Source organism: Takifugu flavidus, chromosome 5 (genome assembly GCF_003711565.1).
Source record: "Takifugu flavidus isolate HTHZ2018 chromosome 5, ASM371156v2, whole genome shotgun sequence".
Lineage (NCBI taxonomy): Eukaryota > Metazoa > Chordata > Actinopteri > Tetraodontiformes > Tetraodontidae > Takifugu > Takifugu flavidus.
The window spans coordinates 10,726,599-10,745,099 of NC_079524.1; the positions used below are offsets into that span (position 1 = coordinate 10,726,599).

An 18,501-nucleotide genomic window follows, 5' to 3' on the forward strand; every position below is an offset into this window, starting at 1 on the left:
TAATAGGTGCGATTTTCCTGTTTAAATATATATTCTTTTAAAAGGAAGCACTGTAAAGCATTTTTAAAATCACTTTTATTTCAAATACACATCAACAAGAAGAAGCTGCATGCATTGTGACCACAACAGATCACCTATTAAAAGTCAGCTGCGGCTTTTAGTGAGGATTCTATTTACATCAACATGTTTAGCAAAAGACAACATATGTGCGAAACCACCGCCGTGCTCAAAGGGACGAAGTCAATCTTGTCAGACATCACGATCAGCTTCATCAAGCGATGAAGTCCAGTGGTCTGTTGAATCCCCCTTTCCTGTTCATGTACTGCCTAAAAAATATAATATATATATATATATTTAAAAACACATTACATCACTGTTACCCTCGCAACACTTGCAGATTACATCATCAGGCACCAATGGGAGAGCAGGAAGCAGCACACAGAAACACCTGCAGAAGTGATTGGCTGCAATAGTGCTTGATGCTGAGAGCGCTCGCCGCGAGGGAGCCCGAAAAGTTTACATCTTTTTAACTCTATTCTCACCAAAAAAAATAAAAACGGGGTTCCATCAGTGAGGACACGTGATAAAACGAAGGCACGTGAAGCATCTACGATATCGCCTGCTTGTGCCACGGTGATCAAACCGGCTCGAAGGGCGAATGTTTTCCCTTTTTTGTTGGCGTACCTGTATTTCCTCTTCATGGACACGTTGACGGCAAAAGCATTTACTGCTCCGTCTGTTTTCCTGCCCTGTTGAAAAAAAAGAATAAATGCATGCAAATGACACACTTCAGATTAAAGAGAGCAAACAAATGATAAGATCCTTTTCTACCTGTAATATATACAATTGCAAAGTCAATAGGTTATTTGAAAAGATTATAAAAAACACTTTATGCACATCTGCTGTAGGAAGCATTTATTATATCCACACACATAAATACATGAAGAGCGCTCCGTATTTATGTGGGATAAATAAATGATAAACTGCTGTCATCCACTATAATGTACCAATTAAACCATTAAGTCGAACTTTCATCACATCCAGCTAAACTTCCTTAGGCCTGACATGCGTGTATTATTTGACTGTCAAACATACCCAGCTGATTACTCAACAACATAAAGATGGAACTATTTTAGCAGAGTAAACCCACACATAAAGCCGACCTTCTCGTAATAAAATTCTCTTGTGGCGAACAGCGCCACCCCGTGGCCAAATACCATAGCGCACACTTTTATTTCACCTTGGTCGTGTTGAAGCCTGAGAACCCCATACATTTCATCATCTCGATCTCCTCTTCTGTTTTGCCGTCCATGTCCTCAGCTATGGAAAGCAGATGAAAACAGTTACCACCAAAATTAGACACACACTCCAGGAGAGTAATTATTCAGTTCACACCTGAGATCTGAATGGGCTTGGCCGCCTTTTCTTTAGCGTCCTTGCGATCATCTTCACGCCTGTCTTTCTGCCTTCCAGGTGAGTTGGAGGAGGAGCGGTGACGTCTCGGAGACCTGCAGAGGGAACACAAAGATGGCTACAGGACGGGTTAACTGTGACTAATGAGAGCACTATCACAACTTTAGGTATATCTTAGAATTAGCTGATTAGGCCTAAACGTTTACACACCATGGATTATTTTTTTTGAATGACACACATTAGCTGCTTCAAAATCAATTACAAAATTGTTAAAAAGTCCAAAATGGTCTTGCAAAAAACAGCAACCATCTATGGATAATTAATTGTCTAGACGAATAAAACATTGCTTACCTTGAACGCCTCCTGTGAGGAGACCGCGAACGACTTCTTCGTCGGTCTCTGTCGCGATCTCTGGAACGAGAGCGATCCCTGTCTCTTCGCCTTCGATCCCTGGAACCTGAGCGGGAACGCCGTCGGTCTGGCGCAAAAGAGAAAGTTACACCAAACTAGTTCCCTTAGTCAAACTAGTTCCCTCAGTCAAACTAGTTCCCTCGGCCATTGTAAGAAATTGATACAAAATTGAGATGCTTTTCTAATTTACTGTAGCGCAAAACTACACATAGTACTTTTAATGCCTCCAACCAACAGTCAGGTATCAATAACAAACATTTAAGTTATTCTCATCTTAACATGTTTTCTTGAAAGTAAATCTGGACTTGGGGCCCATGACACAAATTCAATTATTATTTAGAATGAGCATGTCAACATAAGTATAATGATAATATAAAATTGCATCATTATCACGCAGGTCTGCTACAAAAATACTACTTAAATAACTTTGGGGAAATAGTACTGACAAATAGTACTTCATTTGCACCATGTAAAATGTATGTAAGACTGTAGATGCATTTAGAAATATTTATACTAATGATCCTTTGTATTATGATACGCAGCACTTTGATAAGTATGAGAATGTGTGGGGATTCCTAGAGGATAAATCGGTGGGAAGGGTTAAGTCATACCTCCATAGAAAAAGCGTTTCTTATATTTCTAAAATTTGATCCACATTCCCGGCGTGGATGCTACGGATAGAGATCGTAAATCCTTAGTTTACGTGACAGCACCTCACTTTCGGTGAGCACCACTGACAGCACCACTCTTCCCTGAACTGGGCTTTTCCAAACATCGAGTCTTAGCACTAGAGTGAGCGATAAATCAGCAGAACAGCATCCAGAATAGCCAATATCGCAGAGAACCCGGTGTTTTTAGCCTCAAACGAGGCCTCTACACTAGGACAATTAGCTACCGCACAACCATCAGTTTGCCTAATTTCTACTCTGGGGGATGGGGATAATATGTTTAAGAAGATGGATGTTAAGCGAAGGATCTGTATTAAAAAGTGCCAATCATTTTTATATGTATCATTCTGCAAGGTAAAGCAGACGAACTCCGTAATTATCGGAGCTCGAGGCGCTAACTTCAACAACAAAGCCTAATGCTAACCGGCCGCTTCAAATGACTTACCTCGTCTTGGGGGAGTTCTGCTTCTACTCCGTCCCATTATAGAGAAACTCCTTTCCTATAACTAAATGAAATATCAATTGCAAAAAAGCCAAACAAACAGAGGCGCAATTTTAAGACACTTAATAGTTTTAAATGTATTACTCGTAATGGCCTCTCCGAAAAACTACTTCTTCTGCGTTTCCGGTGATCACATGAGCGCTGTAGGGCGCCCTCTAGTGACGTTGACTAAAATATTTATGTCCAATCGTCTTATTTATTATTTATTATCTAATTCCCAGGTCTTATTTGCTAAATTAATATTGGTGCAATAATTATGCGGCAACTATTTAAGAAGCCTTGGTGTATTAAAAGGTTAATCTTTGTAACCTTCTACTGCCACAGACAATAACAGAAGCCCAGCTGATTTGAAATCAAACATAACGTTTAATGGCAGATACATGGTAACTTTGCAGCACTCACATATAATCATAATATAAAATAAATTAAAATCCATGAGCAAACACCAGACACCAGCTTTTTTTTCTTTCTTTTTTTTAAATCTGTAACTGGTTAATCAGAAAAGAGTTACAACTGTTGAGAGGTATTTCGCACACATACTTTGAAAGAAAAAGGAAAAGTGGAATGTTTGGTACCTTCATTTACTGGGTTTTAAACTGCATCAGCAAGCAACAATTTTAGTGGCTTTAGTAACAACGCGCATTTCCTGGCAAGCAAGTAAATTTTTCCTCTTCCATGAATCCCTGCTGCATTAATGTTGATAATGGCTCTACAGAAACTCACTCATTCAGAAGAGCACATTCAGTAGCTATCAGTTTATTTCTACGTGTACCGCACCTGTGCACGCGTGGCGTACCTGCAACACCTATCTGCTAATTAAACCAAAACTAGAGAATGTCTAGGAGTATGAACAGATGCAAACATACTACAATATCAATATACATACGCTAAGTGCCTTTACATGAAGGTGTGCATAATTCGTAATTCAAGTGAACCTAAAATTTCCACCATGTCCTGTGGGGATGCAGATTTCAAATGTGTTAACCTGTGGCACCGGGTCATTCATGATGAAGGTCTGACTGCATAAATCAAGTTGTGATTGGTGAGGGAAGAGCAGGTAAAGACGTAAATAAAGACATGAGCCACACAGCTGTGCGTGGTGAGAAGTAGTGCGTTAATTGTGTCTGACCTGGGTCAAATAGTATGTGAAAATACTTTTAATAAAGCGTCGAACAAGTGAGTACCTGTGTTACAGTAAAGTTTTGGGTGGTGTGTGATGGACCTCGTGTCTGTAAACAAAAACATTTCACAGCAGTATTTCACCAAGGTCAGGAGTGTCCGAGCACCTCAGGTCTCCATCTTCTCCTTCTGCTTCTTGCTCTTTTTCAGGAATGAAGGCGGCTTGAATTTTTTCTTCTTCTTGGATGGAGACTTGGATGGGGAACCTTCTGGGGTGCCACCTGGTGGTTTGGCCGGTGGGGAAGCAGGCGTAGAGGTGGTGTCATTAGTGGTCAGGGCCTTCATGCCTTTCTCCAACTCATCTGTTGTCTGTTTATCCTCCTCACTTCCATTCTGGATGACTGTAGAGGTGGTCTTAGACTCTTCTGCTCCAGAAAAAAATATAAAACAAACAAATATATAATTAGCAACCAGATAAAGAACTTTGAGGATGTTGGAGCTACACAGCTAAATGGCGCTTCAGATGAACATGCTTGCGTAATGAGTCGTTATCGGTCAGTTTCTCTGTACTTACTAGTGAGACAAGACCAAAGCAGTGCGCCCTATGAATCAGTATGGAATGACACAGAAAAGGACAGACAGATACAGAAGGAGAAAACACAAGAGATGAAGTAACTGCAGGGACAGATGGATGAAAATCAGAGAAGGAAAAGATTCTCCAACTAAGCATTGTTACCTCCCTATTTTTATAATAAAATCAATTAAATCGGCAATAGAAGCTACAAAAGTTATTTTGTAGGTACTATTTGGATTAATTTAGAGACACTTTATGTTTCTAAAGTGTCGTCAATGAATCTGCACACCACTGAGCAGTACAGCATAGATCAGTTCAGCACAGATTGTATTGGTGGCCCTCGATCTGGCTCCAGGACATCATAAGTTATCAGTATTGAACACATCAGTGATACTCGGTGTTATCAGTATGTGTTTATCAACCATATTGTCCATTATTATTTATGTCATTTAACACCCACCATAGAATTCATGAACAGTATTTGAATTTGTCATGTTACTAAAGGTGGGCAGATGACAATTTTCTGAATCCTCTTGTTACTTAACAAATACTTGATTGTGGTTTGAACAATGATACAGACACATTAATAAACATGCACAACAAAGAGGTCGGACAGGAGTCGACGTAAGATGGGGCAGGATGCTTGTTTCCTATATACAGGATGCAAGGCAAGCAGGGCAGGCTCTCTGCTCAGCCTCACCTGGGAGAGGGGGTTGACTGGGTGTGGGGCTCTTTGTCGGGGAGGCAGTGGGTGGGGAATCCTTGTCATTTCCCACCTCCTCCCCTATTTGTACAAACAAGCAGAGACACAGTGAGGGTGTGAAGGAGTTAGATATGTGGGGTGAAAGTGGACACAGTTAGGACAAATATGTATGTGTGTGTGTGTGTGTGTGTCTTCTGCATGCTGCATAGCTCGACTCCAGTATCACCAATCACAGTTAGCCTTCATTAGGATTTAAAATGCTACAGATCACTTAGCGATAGTATGAAGGATGTGAGCATGAAGTGGTGATTACATCATGATTATTGATCATCATCTATATAAAATATTTCAAATAGTAACATGAAATTTGCTATGCAACAACTTTCCTTTTAGCTTTAGCAAGCTGCTGCAGATCCTAGAAAAATGTATGGTCTACACACTCTGCAGCTGTTTACTAGTCAAAGTGGTTGGTTTGGTATCTTCATTCTACCCACAATGTCAAAGCTTGCTTATGTCTAAAAAGTCTTGCGTCAGTCATCTCCTAGTGGTGTACTGGTGGTTCAACCATCCTCTGGTAAACGTGTAGTTAACAGATGATGAGTTCTGAAATTTTGGGATATTTCTGTGACAGAGATATTGTAGCTGGGTGAGGCAAGAAGTGAAGTCAAACAATCCTACCGATGGAGCCTCCATCCTGTTTTCTCTGCACCTCCTTGCGGTACTCCTCCAGCTCCTGGTCTGTCAGTTGGTTAAAGGGGTTTGGAGGCTCTGGTTCTGCTGGAACTTTAGGTGGACTGACTGGAGACTGGGGGACAGAATCAGATTTTCTTTTAAATCCCTGCAGCTCAGATGAGAGAACCGAGTGGCTACAGGCTAGACTGCAGTTTACCGGAGGACTGTCACCAGTTAAAACGCTGGCGAGGACTTGAGACTGGGGTCCTGCCGTCTTCATGTCCTGACGATTCTGCTGTCGGATCTGAGGACCAAAACAACAGTTTTCAGTTAGCTGCTGGGTAAATAAGGCATTTTATACAAGGCTAACAGCAATAAAATAAAAATGACCTTGTTCCGTGTCTCAATCACTTCTTGGGGGTTAGTGAAAAGAGGCACAAACTGGTTTGGATTTTCTATCTTGATGGCTGTGCTGCCTGCTTGTGTCAACTCTTCAGTTTTCAACCACTGTAAAGAATAAACCCAACATAAATTATGTGTGATATCGCAGCCTTGAAGACTATTAAGAACAGAATATAGAATTCTATGCCATCTATCCAATCATTAATCTTGGGCAACTCTTTTCCAGTAGAGGGCGGTACGTGCCGCGATAGTGCAAGCACCGTTAAACTGCAATGCAGATGGGTGGAAAGGAGAGGAAGAGAGAGTTACTGTTAGCTGGGATTAGCTTCAGGGGCGAGGATGCTGTGGTCCTTTTAAATGTTAACTGATGACCCTTTGTGCACTTTCTTAAAATAAGGATGTGGAAATTGTCCACATCACCAAATAATCTGTTCAAGGCTATATATTCAGGTTGCCATGGTGGACAACTTATCATCAAATGTTGCTCACAGTGGAGCGGTGTCCTGGGCTCGCTTGCTCCTGGTTGACTTTTTGATAGGTGTTGGGAGTGTTGAGCCAGCGGGTCCTCTCCTGCTGCTGCCGCTGGGCAAAGGGATGCTGCCTCAGAGCTGGGTGAACACCATCATCATCAAATTTGTGAAAGGCCGTGGCTGTAGCGGGCAGCTCCACGTCTCGCCGTGTTCGCGATCGCTCCAGGAGCAGGGGGAAGCGGTAGGCGTAGCCTGTACGATAGCCCTGGGGTAAAACGGCAGAAAAGTTTCCAAGGGTGTGAACAGTACGCAGTAGTTTATTTACTGCTGACGCAAACAGCACATTTCGTCTAACTCTTTTACATTAAAAGCCTTCAATTTGCAAACCACAGCAAAGCTCTTACGCCGTCATTATGACTGCCATCAGCTATGGATGGCGAGCAAAACTGTGTGTAGGCAGAATTAGCTCAGCGCTTGCTCTGTTCATTCCCAACTTTGAGTTCCATTTGTGTTTCTGTCACTCACCAGGTTATCCAGAGTTCTCATCAGGGCTTCAAACTCTTGCTCCCCAACGCGGCTCTTGTGCAGGGGGCCAAAGGTGGAGCCAGCCCGGCCTACAGTGCCAATCGGGTTGGGTTTATGGATGGAGCGGTCCAGCAGAATTAGATTGTGTTCACCACCAGCGCTGCACAAAGCTGAGACCTTTACAACAAAAACAATAAAAGCAGTTTCTCAGTCTCTTCTTTTCTCAGCTTCCAGCCACTGCCAACACTGCCGCAGCAGGCTGCTTCACAGCAATGCAGTCAACAGAAAAACAACAGCTTAGATAAAAAAATAAAAAACTGTACGCGCCACGTTCCCACACACAAGCTGTGGCAGCACTTTTCAATAACATTAGTCAACTTCCAGCGTGTGCGAGTTACCTGGATCTGGCAGGCAGCTTGAATGTGGTAGATGGTGTAGAAAGCCTCCTCCACAGACTCTCCCAGAGCCACTATACCATGATTTCTCAGCACCAGGACCTAGACATCGATATTCACGTTGAATAAAAAGCCCATTTCATCTGGTTTCCTTCTACCACAGTGAAATGAGACAGCACAAAGAGCTGCAACAGCTTCAATAATTAATCCGTGTCAGACCGCATCACCTCCATTCTTCTATTAGTCATAAAGCTGAAATGACCCATGTGGAAGCAGGAGGTGGAACTGTGAGCAAGCAACAGGGGCAAAAATATCAATAGCCTTTACTCTGGTGGCGTGCTGACCTTGCATGTTGGCCCAAGGCTCTTCTGTAGCTCCACTCGCTCCTCCTCCTCCTCCATGGCTCCATTATAGTCATAGTACGCCACATCACCAACCAGCAAAGCCTCGTGCGAGAGAGGCAGTAGCCCGCACTTCATAGCTGAGACCTGGGGAGAAGTGGCGGCAGAAGGGTCAAGGAGATGTTACAAGCGACTGATCATCAGCAATGATGCGACATGTGTTGCTGTCACAGCATCTCCAACGTCAGCCTTCACCCACCGCGGCCGAGGAGGGCGTGTGGACGTGAAGCAGGCATCGAACGTCTGGGCGTGCTGAATAGATGGCTGAGTGAAGACTGAACTTCTCTACATCTACGCTCAGGTTGGCGCTGCCCTTCTCCACCACCTCGCCAAGGATGTTCACTTTCACCTGGATGGAGGACACAGAGTCAAGAGTTTGTGGTTACGCAACACCCCTGCGATTTATAATGTAAAACCTTCAACCTCACAGGGATTAGTTTTACTCACCAGACTGGATCCAGTTGCCTCACTGTAAGCCAATCCATCTGGTAGCACCAAGAAGTGTTCCTGCTCTTTATTAACTCGAAGCTAACAGAGAGGAAGACAAAAAGATTCAACACAAATTCAACATTCTGGGGTACTTTTGCGAAAGCTGAGCAGGACTCACGGTCAGACAGGTGTGGCCGATCTGAGCCCAGCCGAAGAGGTCGAAGAGGCGATGGACGCTGGCTAGCTTACAGCGCATCAGCCGTTCCCCCTTCACCATGCTACCAGGCTCCCAGCCGTGAAGATCGTTGATGGGGGTCACCATCATCATGTCTGCAGAAGAGAGGCAGGAAACCAGACAGACACAGATGATAAACACCTCCTGAAACATGAACCTTAGGTAAATACAGAGCAGAACAGACAAAGCTAATTTCAGACTAAAGATCAAGGTCTTCTGGAGGTCTACTAGCAGCTAATTAGTCATTTCTGGTGATAAATTGCAGAACTAATAAAAATGTCAATACTCAGTCTGACTGAGAAGCAACACGAAAGGAAGTTTTAAAAGGTGTCTAGATGTTTACTTGTAATTAATTGTTATTCAGTTGTAGGCGCAGTTCTGGAAGGGAAAATCGATCCAGGCATAAGTGTGAGAAGCATATTTATTTACTCAATTTGTATTTTTAGACTGGACAAACAATGCTGTTAAATGTCTTAAAGTCATATTAAAAGATCACCAGGTTGGTCATCAATATTAAATAAGGCTCTTCTCCCTCCTCTTGAATAATATTGAAGGATATCAGGAGTATCTGCAGTACTGACGGGGCGGTGGCGCCGAGGGATCAAGTTCCAGAAGATACAACAATCAATCACAAAAGAAGCTCTGCAACTGACAGCTTCCAATAATGACACTAAAGCTGGATCGATTGGAAAAAGGAAGGCTGAACGCTCCAAAATGATTTAAATACAAAACACACCAGCAAAAGAACAGGAAACACATAGAAAAAAGGTATTTGCTGATGTCTTGACTTTGTTCTTGCAGAGATCTCTCATTGTCCATCTTTATGCAGAGTTCATTTGCCCTTACTTGATGGTGAGACCGGCAGCGCTGCAGGAGATCCATGTGTAGCCATGAAATCGGCCAGCTGTCTCAGTGCCCACAGGTTGGATGAGCTCCCACCTTTCTTCATCTGCTCCTGGATCAGCCCATCCAGCTCCTCTCGAAAGGACTGCGCAAAAAAGCAGACATATTTCTGCTTTAATGGTGAATCAGAGCTCCTGACGAGCCTCGTGACGACAGGGCCAAGTGTAAGTAAGACATGAAATTAGTTCGCTCACTCACACCTTCGGCATGGGCTCATTGCTGTAAAGAGCAGATTTATTGTGCTGTAGGAGAGCAGACAGGCCGATGCATCATTAATGTGAACACTCCTCTCACCGGACTCTGAAGGAGGCTGGAGATTCGCTTCTTTTCCTGAGCTCCAGAGCCGGGCGTGGAGTGCTGAGGAGACTGGATGTCCCCAGGAATGCCATCGCTGGGGCTTCGTTGCACTGGGGTGCCTTTGGGAGTGGAGGATGCACTCATCGTCTAAGCTTTTTGTCTGGCAACTTGAGGTGGGTGAAGAGAACTAAAAGATAAACACGTTCAACCGTGTGAGTGAATTAGGCAAGAAAATTCATCACTCACGACTAGAGGCGAAGGAGGAAATTGAAGTAGAACGCTATAATTGAACCTAAATTCTAGCTTTGTGCACCAGGTCCGGTTACTTCCTCAAGGGTTTCATGTTAAACAGGCTGAAATTATAATGAAATCTAATCTGAAAAACATACTTTGGAACAGAAAAACAACACAACAAAATATTTCTGTTTTGGCAAGACTTAAATGAAGGTAAAATGATATGAAGATTAAGAAGTTATGATTTAATAAAATGTCTTCAGGAAAACTAAACTCAAATATGCAGCCTACCAGTGTAATCAATGTAATCTTCTCCACAGAGAAGAAAACCTCAACCGGCTGAAAAAGTCGATACAGTGTTCTTCAGTCAACCCAGTAGCGGAAACTGAATTTTTAAAATGCACCTCAGCCTGAGGAAGCTTCAAATTTATGATTAGTACGAATACATCCATCTCACCGCACAATTTGGACAATATGCTGAGAATCCCATAACATTTAACCCCAGTGCATCAACAGTTCAAGATAGCAATACGATGAAATCATCTCACAATTAAGAAGTGTACGACACTACAATCTTTCTCTATATGCTGTGTAAAAACCTACCCACGCATTAAGGATGCTATAGTCCTCAGGGCACAAACTGACGGAAGTGCACAGCTATTGAAACGGCAGCATTAGCAGAGAGAGCTTTCATGCAGACGGCAGGAAGTTAACTGATGATACAATCCTGTAATGGCAGAAAGAGTCTGGAGTTACTGTAAGGATCTTTGGAGAAGAAATGGCCACTCCCCAGATGTAACAGTCTCTCTCTCTCGCACACACTATATGCACAGATACACACACACACACACACAGACACACACGCATAAAGAGGGCTGCAGGCATAAGATAAGGCCCTGAACACACCACCCCCTCAGTGCTGTACTACAGCCAGCCAACTGACTGACTCCCGTCAGCTGAGACTCCAAATGCATCATGTTTACATCATGTGGGGCAGCAGTGTTTTTAAAAACAAACCCAAAACTGACGTAACATCCGATGTGCGCCCGTTAAACCTCAGTGTGCTGCACACATGCCCTCTGACATGTGCCCAAACCTTTAATGGACAACAGCATCAGACATTTCAAGGCCCTGGAATGTTGCATCCCCTGCTTTAAAAAACCTTTCACGCGTGGTTGAGTTTGTCAAACTGTCCCCAGATCAGATATTCCAGAAGGACATAAATGTGTCTCTATGGTCACCTTTTCAAAAGGACTGCACTCAATCTGCATTTGTGGAGGTTTTTTTAATATATTTTATATATATGTCCAATGTCATCTGTGACAGTTAATCACTCCAATTCATGCCGGCCATATTGTTATTATTATATAATAGCAACACAATGGCATGCATTTCTATTATTATATTTATTATAAATTATTCTGGTGTTGGAAGCAGATTTGAGTCTCCTCTGTGTCACTCTAGGCTGAGAATGATCCACTCTGATTCCAGGAAAACTGGTGTTTTGCTGTAGTCTCACATTTTAAAGATTTACTTCAGAGGGATTAACAGCGGTCCTTCCTGCCCCTATCAGGTCAGTTCATTTGACTCCCTCTGTCTTAGTCCCAGGAGGTTACAGCGGGTCCAGCTGCTGCAGGCAGCAGACAAAAAGCAGCTCTCCCCCTCCCTCTCTCTCCAGGGAGGCACCCTAATGACTAAACAGACAGCGATCTGGCTGCAGGTCTTAAACTGATGAATCCAAGAAGGATTTAGCCATCTGTCTCTTTATACCACTCTTAGTTTTATATACGTAGATGGATTTCTGGCTGTAAATCTAACCACACGTGAGCATCGCTATGCAGCAGCACAGGGGATATAATTACCTAAATAGCCCTGGATTGATCTTCAGTATCTCAGATTTCATTGTGTCTATAGCTCAGTCTAACAAACCTGAATAAGCCAGTTTTCAAAATGATATGAAGGTGCAGCCAATCGGGCCAAAAATAATAAGTGGATCTGGTTCACAGATATTAGCATGAACTTCTCCACTGGCTTCCATGGACCCACTGAAAAGATGAATGTCCAAAGCTGCACTGCGGGACAAACGTGCACACCCTGCCACCAAAGGACCAGCGGGATGAACCCATTGACCGTGGTGTCATGTGACTGCTGAGGGGTTCACGTCTTCGGATTACAGCGTGATTCAAGTTAAAAGAAAAACAAAATTAACCAAATAACCCCCTAGGTTCCATTATAGGGGGTCATCATCATCATTAAAACTATTAAAATTCAAACTTTCTCAAAATGTCATGCCATATCAAAATTTCCCCAATGTTTTAACATACTGAAGCTTATACATCTAAAAATAAAACAAGTATATTTTGGTTTGGTACCTTTTCATAATGAGCAGTTAAAATAGTGGGTCGAAATTTTGACATAAAGCCTCACATTGGCAAAAATTGTATTCCATACGTGCATAAACCAGACCGACTCTTGGCCTGGCAGCATCCTTCTGTGAGGGACCTCATGGCTGCCTAGCAACACTGGCACGCGCCGCAGCCTCAGCACCAGCCGAGGATCGGCTAATGGCCACCAGCAGAACTGCAGAGGCCGCGCAGCCACACGACAATGCACGACTCTCCTTTGTGTGCAAACCCTTGCAAAAAAACCGCATCAGATTTGAAATGGTTGAAACGCCATCCCAACCCGCAGTGTCACCCCGCACCCCCCGCCAAAGGAACAACAAAAGCCACCGCCGGAAAGCTGACAAACGAGAATTAAGATCAGCCTGTAAACCCACAAATAAATGCACGATTTAAAATAAAAAAATAGCTCCGTGCAACTAGGAGAGTGAGCGGTGCGATTGTAATCGAATCAATATGAAACAAAAGACTTAAATGTAGAAGTGTGCACGGAGGCGTCAGGGATGCACCCTGCACTGCGCACGGCCATTTCGCCATCATAACCTTGCTGAAGTAAACACAAACTCACCTCAGAGCATCTTCAGGGCCGCGTCTTCTGCGTGGGTGCGGCACACCCACAGTCGTCCTCACAATGAAAAATAAGGGGGTAATCACTAGAAACAGGCGGGGAAGCGTTATTTCAGGTCCTTAGATGACAGCGGGCCAAAGGAGCCTGATGTTTTTCATCGCGCACAGCGGCTGGACCAGCCCACTGCCACGCCTGTCCCTGCTCTGGCAGCCAGCGGCTCCCGCCTGGGAAACCATTAGTCTGGGCCCCTAAAGAACACCTCGATTATTGTAATAAAGTTGTCCGTAAAGCTCAGCTGATGATTTGAGTTACAAAAAAAAAAAGGGAAAAAAAAGGGAAAAAAAAAAAAGAGGGTCAGGAATCTGTTAAGACGACTGGCGCCACCTGCTGTTCAAAGATCGAACAGCAACGATAGCCCCCTAAATAAAAATCCCATTTGAAATTTGAATATTATTACCAGCTGCTTCAGCACATTCACCAAAAAAGACAATATTTGGTCTCGCGTACTTTGTAGTATCAAAAACTCCGAAATTGTTTCTACTGTGTGTGTTGTGGATTATGATAAATTCCACTTTGCGTCAAAATTTTATTTTGTGTAAAATGTTCTCCGACGTGCTTTAACTAGGCATGCCTTAACGTCTTCCATATTATACGGAAAAGGAAAAATAAAAAGGCGAAAGAAAGAATTAAGACTCATTCCAATAATAAAGTACTAACAGAAATTGTCCTTTTATTTTGACCAAGGTTAGACTTTGTAAAACAAAAATGAAAGTGTTCTCTGAAAGAGTTCAAACCCTCAATTAAAATTGCACATAACATTTACACTTTCATGAAAAGAAAAAAACTTCAGTGGAAGCACCAGCCCCTGAAAACAATCAGAAAGCAGTACAATAAGATCAAAACTTTTAATGCGTGATTAAATATTCAGCCAGAAGGGGGCGCTGCCCTATAATTCTAAATTAAAGAAGAGGTGAGAGTGGAGGTTAGGGTCAACATAAAGAGCAATTACCGTGTAGAGCTAAAGATAATAAAGAGAACTGTTATATTAAGAAGAAATTAACCTGGAGAGCATAACTCATTCAAAAGTAATTTCATTAATGGCTGCAATTACACCTACCTGACAGGTCTTCAGGACTTTCGCCACATCTTCTAACATTTAGTCAGATGGGTTGAGAAATCTGTAGTAATGATTTTTGAAACGTTTTATTAGGAGGGAAAAAAAAAAAAAAAAACCAATGCATGTAAAATTAAAGTCAATGACTGATCAGTTTTTAAGCTCTAGGGGTTGATTTTTGATGTCCTAACAAAAAAGCACTAAATAATTGATCACTGACACATCACACAAAAAAAAACAAACTAAATTGCTGGAAATAAGATGGAAATTCAAGTGGAATATGATTTTGTTTTTAGAATAAATATGAGGTAGGGATGAAAACAAGACATTTTTGCAACAAACAAACTTTTCTAAACTGGAAAAAACAGATGCCTCAAGTGTACCTAAACTCGATTTGTACTGTATTTAATCATTTTTCATAAAACAACTTCTTTATTTCTGCACAAGGTCTTAAAATATAGCATTTAATGACTTCAATCATTTAAATTTAAAGCCAGATCTGTAAAAACCATAATGCCATAACGACAGCTGAATTGTTCAATTAGATAAACGCTTCCCTCAGGCTGAGTGCCTGAGATGTAGGTCCATGGAAGAGCGATGAAGTCCTGATTGCAGTTGCAATCATAATCTAATTCTGTCAGATAATTGTATGCAGTTACCCCTCCTGACGAGCTATTGTTCCAAGAGTGTCAAAAAAATGGAGGCTGCCCGATTTCTATTCAATGGAATATATTTATCTCTACAAAGGTCTGATTTTGCACTCACTTTGCTTATCAACTAAAATTACTATAATTGAGAGTGGAAGCCATAACATTTAAAAAAAAAAATAATCCCAGAGACAATAAAAATGGTATTTCACAGGGAAGAAATGGCAGGGTGGTTATAAACACGCTGTGTGTTTGCATTAACCCATCAACAGAAAATGATTCAAATTGTCACATTTGTTTAAATATTTGGGCTTAAATATACCATTATCCTTTCTCAAGCCATTTAAAACTCAATATTACAGCAGTAATTCACAAGAAAACCAAGGATACTTAATGAGCTGATAACGCATGCAATGATCAGAGAGGTTAGCTAAGAACAGACTGTTGAACCAAGGCTAACCTTCGTGAAATGTGTGGGAAAATACATTTTTTCCCCCTCTCCTCCATAAGGTTGTTGCTTTAGCACAAAGACAACAGTTTGATAGGTATCAATTACCGTAGCTTGATCAGGTTGCACCTGAATGAAGAACTGGTATGTGGGCATCACACAGTGTTGCAGCACTAGTCTGGTCATATCTCCATCATCTTTAATTGGTTCTGAAGGTGATACGAAGCCATCTCCCAGGTGCTCGTCTGATATATTCAACTGTCCTCATTCAGGTAGGGAAAAAAGAAAAAAATCTTCACAAACCAACCTGATTTACAGTTGAGACTGCACATTAGATATACGGAATGACTTGAAAGTGTACAAAGTCATTTTTTAAAATGGTACAAAACTGACCTATGATGTAAATGAGATACTAAATGTTGAACAATACGCTACAGCAAAGCCATTTGCACCCCACTCTATCCAAGCTAACTTGCATAAAATCCAGGGAAAATACAGCAGGTGCATCCCCCATCTTGTAAACCCTGGAAACCTCTACAAAGAGCATCAGGAAAATGTGCATAGTACTTGGGCATTTCTCCATATCAGAAAAGACACCATGGAGATGAAAATTGTACAGAACAATTTCTCACCAACAGCTGAGCATTCAATCAAACATGAATAGGATATAATGACTCCATGAAGACTCTGTTCGTAAATGCGCAATACAAAAATCAGGTAGCTGACAGCGGTTTTGACGTGTAAAGCACTTGTGATATATAGTCACCATGTTTATTTCTCACAGGCCAATCAAAAGCAATAAACACACACACACGACTCACGTCATCCACTTGCCAAAGGTCGTTGCACAAAGCTTCAGCCTGACCACAAGTGATTGCATTCTTCAAAAAATCAGTGCTGCTACTATCTTCCTAAGGGGGGGGGGGGAGCAGGTTAAGAAGTTGATAAACGTAATGCAATGTAAGGCTGTTGAGAGCCGCACGCACGCTGCTGGTGTCCTTTAAGACTGCCAGGAGTAAACGGATGTATTCAGCTGCAGCTTTCAGGGTGTCCACTTTGCTGGGCTTTCGGTCTGGTCTCATCAGTGGTACCATGCGCTTCAAGCGGGAGAACATGGTGTTCAAATTCCTGATCTGCAGGGGAGATGCCGATGATTTACAGACGCACGTGGTACATCTCACAGGTTATCACTGGGTGTAAATTGCTCCAGTCTGAAGCGTTGTGGCCCAGTTCAGAGTGTTATTTTATTCTCAAAAGCATACCCTTTATTGCTCGAATTGAAATAGATAACTGCAGAGTACAAACAACTGATGTTAATGCCACTAGAAACACAAATTTAAAAACAAAATTATTTATGGTTGGTATGCTATTAAGGAACTGGACGCCTTTTCCCTGACTTTTAGGAATTCCCAATTGCCCCAACCAAAAACCGGAAGCGCCACATTAGCAATAAAAGCCATGACGCAATACAAATTTACACGTGCACGTCTATATTTATAAAGTCACCATTTCTTCAGTGTTTCATATTTTTCCCACCAATCTTTCTATTATATATTCTGCTGAATGGAGATTGAGTTACCCTTCGTTTGAACTGAGTAAAGGAGGTGAGTTAGCCACACGCTAACTAGCATTTGTCGGTCCAAGATGTCACATTCATCTGTTTCTTACTCTCATCCGCTCTTTGGCGTTGACCAGCTCTCGCTTTTTCACAGTTTCAGTGAAGTCTTCGGCCACATAGTACGAGCCGTCCTTCCCCCGCCGGAACTTCTCCACGTTGCTGTAGACGGGGAGAGCAGATTCGCCGGTCAGGCGCTTCAAAATGTCGCTCATTAATTCTTCCCGTGGCACCTTCATATTGGCGGCTCGGCGCGGTACCCGGCCGGCGGAGCCGACTCATAGTTTGTGTCGCAGACGTGGAGCGCGGTGTTCACACCTGGACTGCTGCGTGTTTAATTAGGGCCCCGGGCTCCCAGCTGCCGGTTAAAGACAAAAAAAATAAGCTCTATTAGTTTAGATTTGATAAGGAAGCCGAAAGGTGAAATGACAAGTGCCCAAAGTGACTTTTTTTCCCAAATGGAAAATTTTTAGTACACTTTTGCACTCTTTACTGCACCATATTTCTATGTTCAGTGACTGTCCGACAGTTTCTGAAAGTTTATATTATGGAGTTGGTATAGATGCCCCTGCTTTTGGAGAGAGAGGGAGAGACATTTCATGAAAGCCTTTGCCCTTGGTCGCAGAAGAAATAGGAATGCTTATGAAATGTACCGACTCAAAGGCAGAGACCTTTTCTGCTTTAACTTGACAAAAAATATGCACAATCCAAATGGACATGGCTAAGAACTCCCTCGCAGATTCGGGTATTCGTTTTGCTCTGAGGAATGAAGTTTGCAAATCTCAAATCATTCTTTGAAAGAGCTCAGTGCTGAAACTCCTGGATTTTACAGCCAGGTGGAAATATTTTAATGAGTGTCCAGATCTCATATAATTCTGCTGCAAAACTGTATATGTTTATTATGTAATGTTTTTTTCCCCTCATCAAGCTACACTTGATCACAGAATACTTTTTTATATCTGTTTTAATTTATTTTTAAGATAGTGTATTAAAACAGGAAAAACAAAAGTATCGGCTTACAGTGAAGATGGAGGCAGCCACTTCACATATTTAATGACATACTTGGTCCAGAGTGATCAGAACCCTTACAACAAACACAAGGACAAAACAACAGAAGGGGGACAACATGTGAATGACCTTGAGTGCATCAGCCCTGATTTCAGCCCAAACACCCCTGTAAACGCATGTCCACCCACATGCTTTCATGGATCTAGATCAGGGGTGGGCAAACATTTTGATTCGTGGGCCACAATGGGTTCTAACATTTGACAAAGGGGCCGGACCAGGAGCAGATGGATGGATGGAGTGCTTGGTAACCTCACCTCATTGGAGGAAAAAATACACATCTTGGGAT

The 18,501-nt window shown here is 42.3% G+C and overlaps 3 protein-coding genes across 11 annotated transcripts; all 3 read right to left on the reverse strand.

Annotated features, from left to right (window-relative positions):
• Positions 1-58: 58 nt before the first annotated feature.
• On the reverse strand, positions 59-3,154 carry snrnp27 (small nuclear ribonucleoprotein 27 (U4/U6.U5)). 2 transcript variants are annotated; one of them, XM_057033213.1, is made up of 7 exons: positions 3,079-3,154; positions 2,938-2,998; positions 1,765-1,891; positions 1,396-1,508; positions 1,241-1,320; positions 685-749; positions 59-326 (listed from the first exon to the last, which is right to left on the reverse strand). In XM_057033213.1, the coding sequence occupies exons 2-7, from the start codon at positions 2,972-2,974 to the stop codon at positions 272-274; spliced, it is 477 nt and encodes a 158-aa protein (XP_056889193.1). In that variant the 5' UTR covers positions 2,975-2,998; positions 3,079-3,154; the 3' UTR covers positions 59-271. The 2 variants fall into 2 exon arrangements, with proteins under 2 accessions (XP_056889193.1, XP_056889192.1); XM_057033212.1 differs by having other exon boundaries at positions 2,938-3,147.
• Positions 3,155-3,337: 183 nt separating this feature from the next.
• add2 (adducin 2 (beta)) lies at positions 3,338-13,629 on the reverse strand. Of its 7 annotated transcripts, XM_057033209.1 has the most exons (17): positions 13,324-13,626; positions 10,957-11,080; positions 10,117-10,306; positions 9,766-9,907; positions 8,863-9,014; positions 8,703-8,783; positions 8,455-8,604; positions 8,199-8,342; positions 7,858-7,956; positions 7,460-7,636; positions 6,954-7,199; positions 6,453-6,569; positions 6,280-6,366; positions 6,069-6,195; positions 5,388-5,471; positions 4,688-4,715; positions 3,338-4,538 (listed from the first exon to the last, which is right to left on the reverse strand). In XM_057033209.1, coding segments are annotated over exons 3-17 (1,782 nt in total). In that variant the 5' UTR covers positions 10,264-10,306; positions 10,957-11,080; positions 13,324-13,626; the 3' UTR covers positions 3,338-4,537. The 7 variants fall into 7 exon arrangements, with proteins under 7 accessions (XP_056889189.1, XP_056889187.1, XP_056889184.1 ...); XM_057033207.1 differs by lacking the exon at positions 4,688-4,715 and having other exon boundaries at positions 10,961-11,080; positions 13,324-13,627; XM_057033204.1 differs by lacking the exon at positions 4,688-4,715.
• A 404-nt stretch (positions 13,630-14,033) lies between these two features.
• On the reverse strand, positions 14,034-17,485 carry figla (folliculogenesis specific bHLH transcription factor). 2 transcript variants are annotated; one of them, XM_057032929.1, is made up of 6 exons: positions 17,201-17,480; positions 16,519-16,665; positions 16,354-16,443; positions 15,641-15,790; positions 14,441-14,501; positions 14,034-14,188 (listed from the first exon to the last, which is right to left on the reverse strand). In XM_057032929.1, exons 1-5 carry the CDS (start codon positions 17,384-17,386, stop codon positions 14,484-14,486), a joined length of 591 nt encoding a protein of 196 aa, XP_056888909.1. In that variant the 5' UTR covers positions 17,387-17,480; the 3' UTR covers positions 14,034-14,188; positions 14,441-14,483. The 2 variants fall into 2 exon arrangements, with proteins under 2 accessions (XP_056888909.1, XP_056888910.1); XM_057032930.1 differs by lacking the exon at positions 16,354-16,443 and having other exon boundaries at positions 17,201-17,485.
• Positions 17,486-18,501: the final 1,016 nt, after the last annotated feature.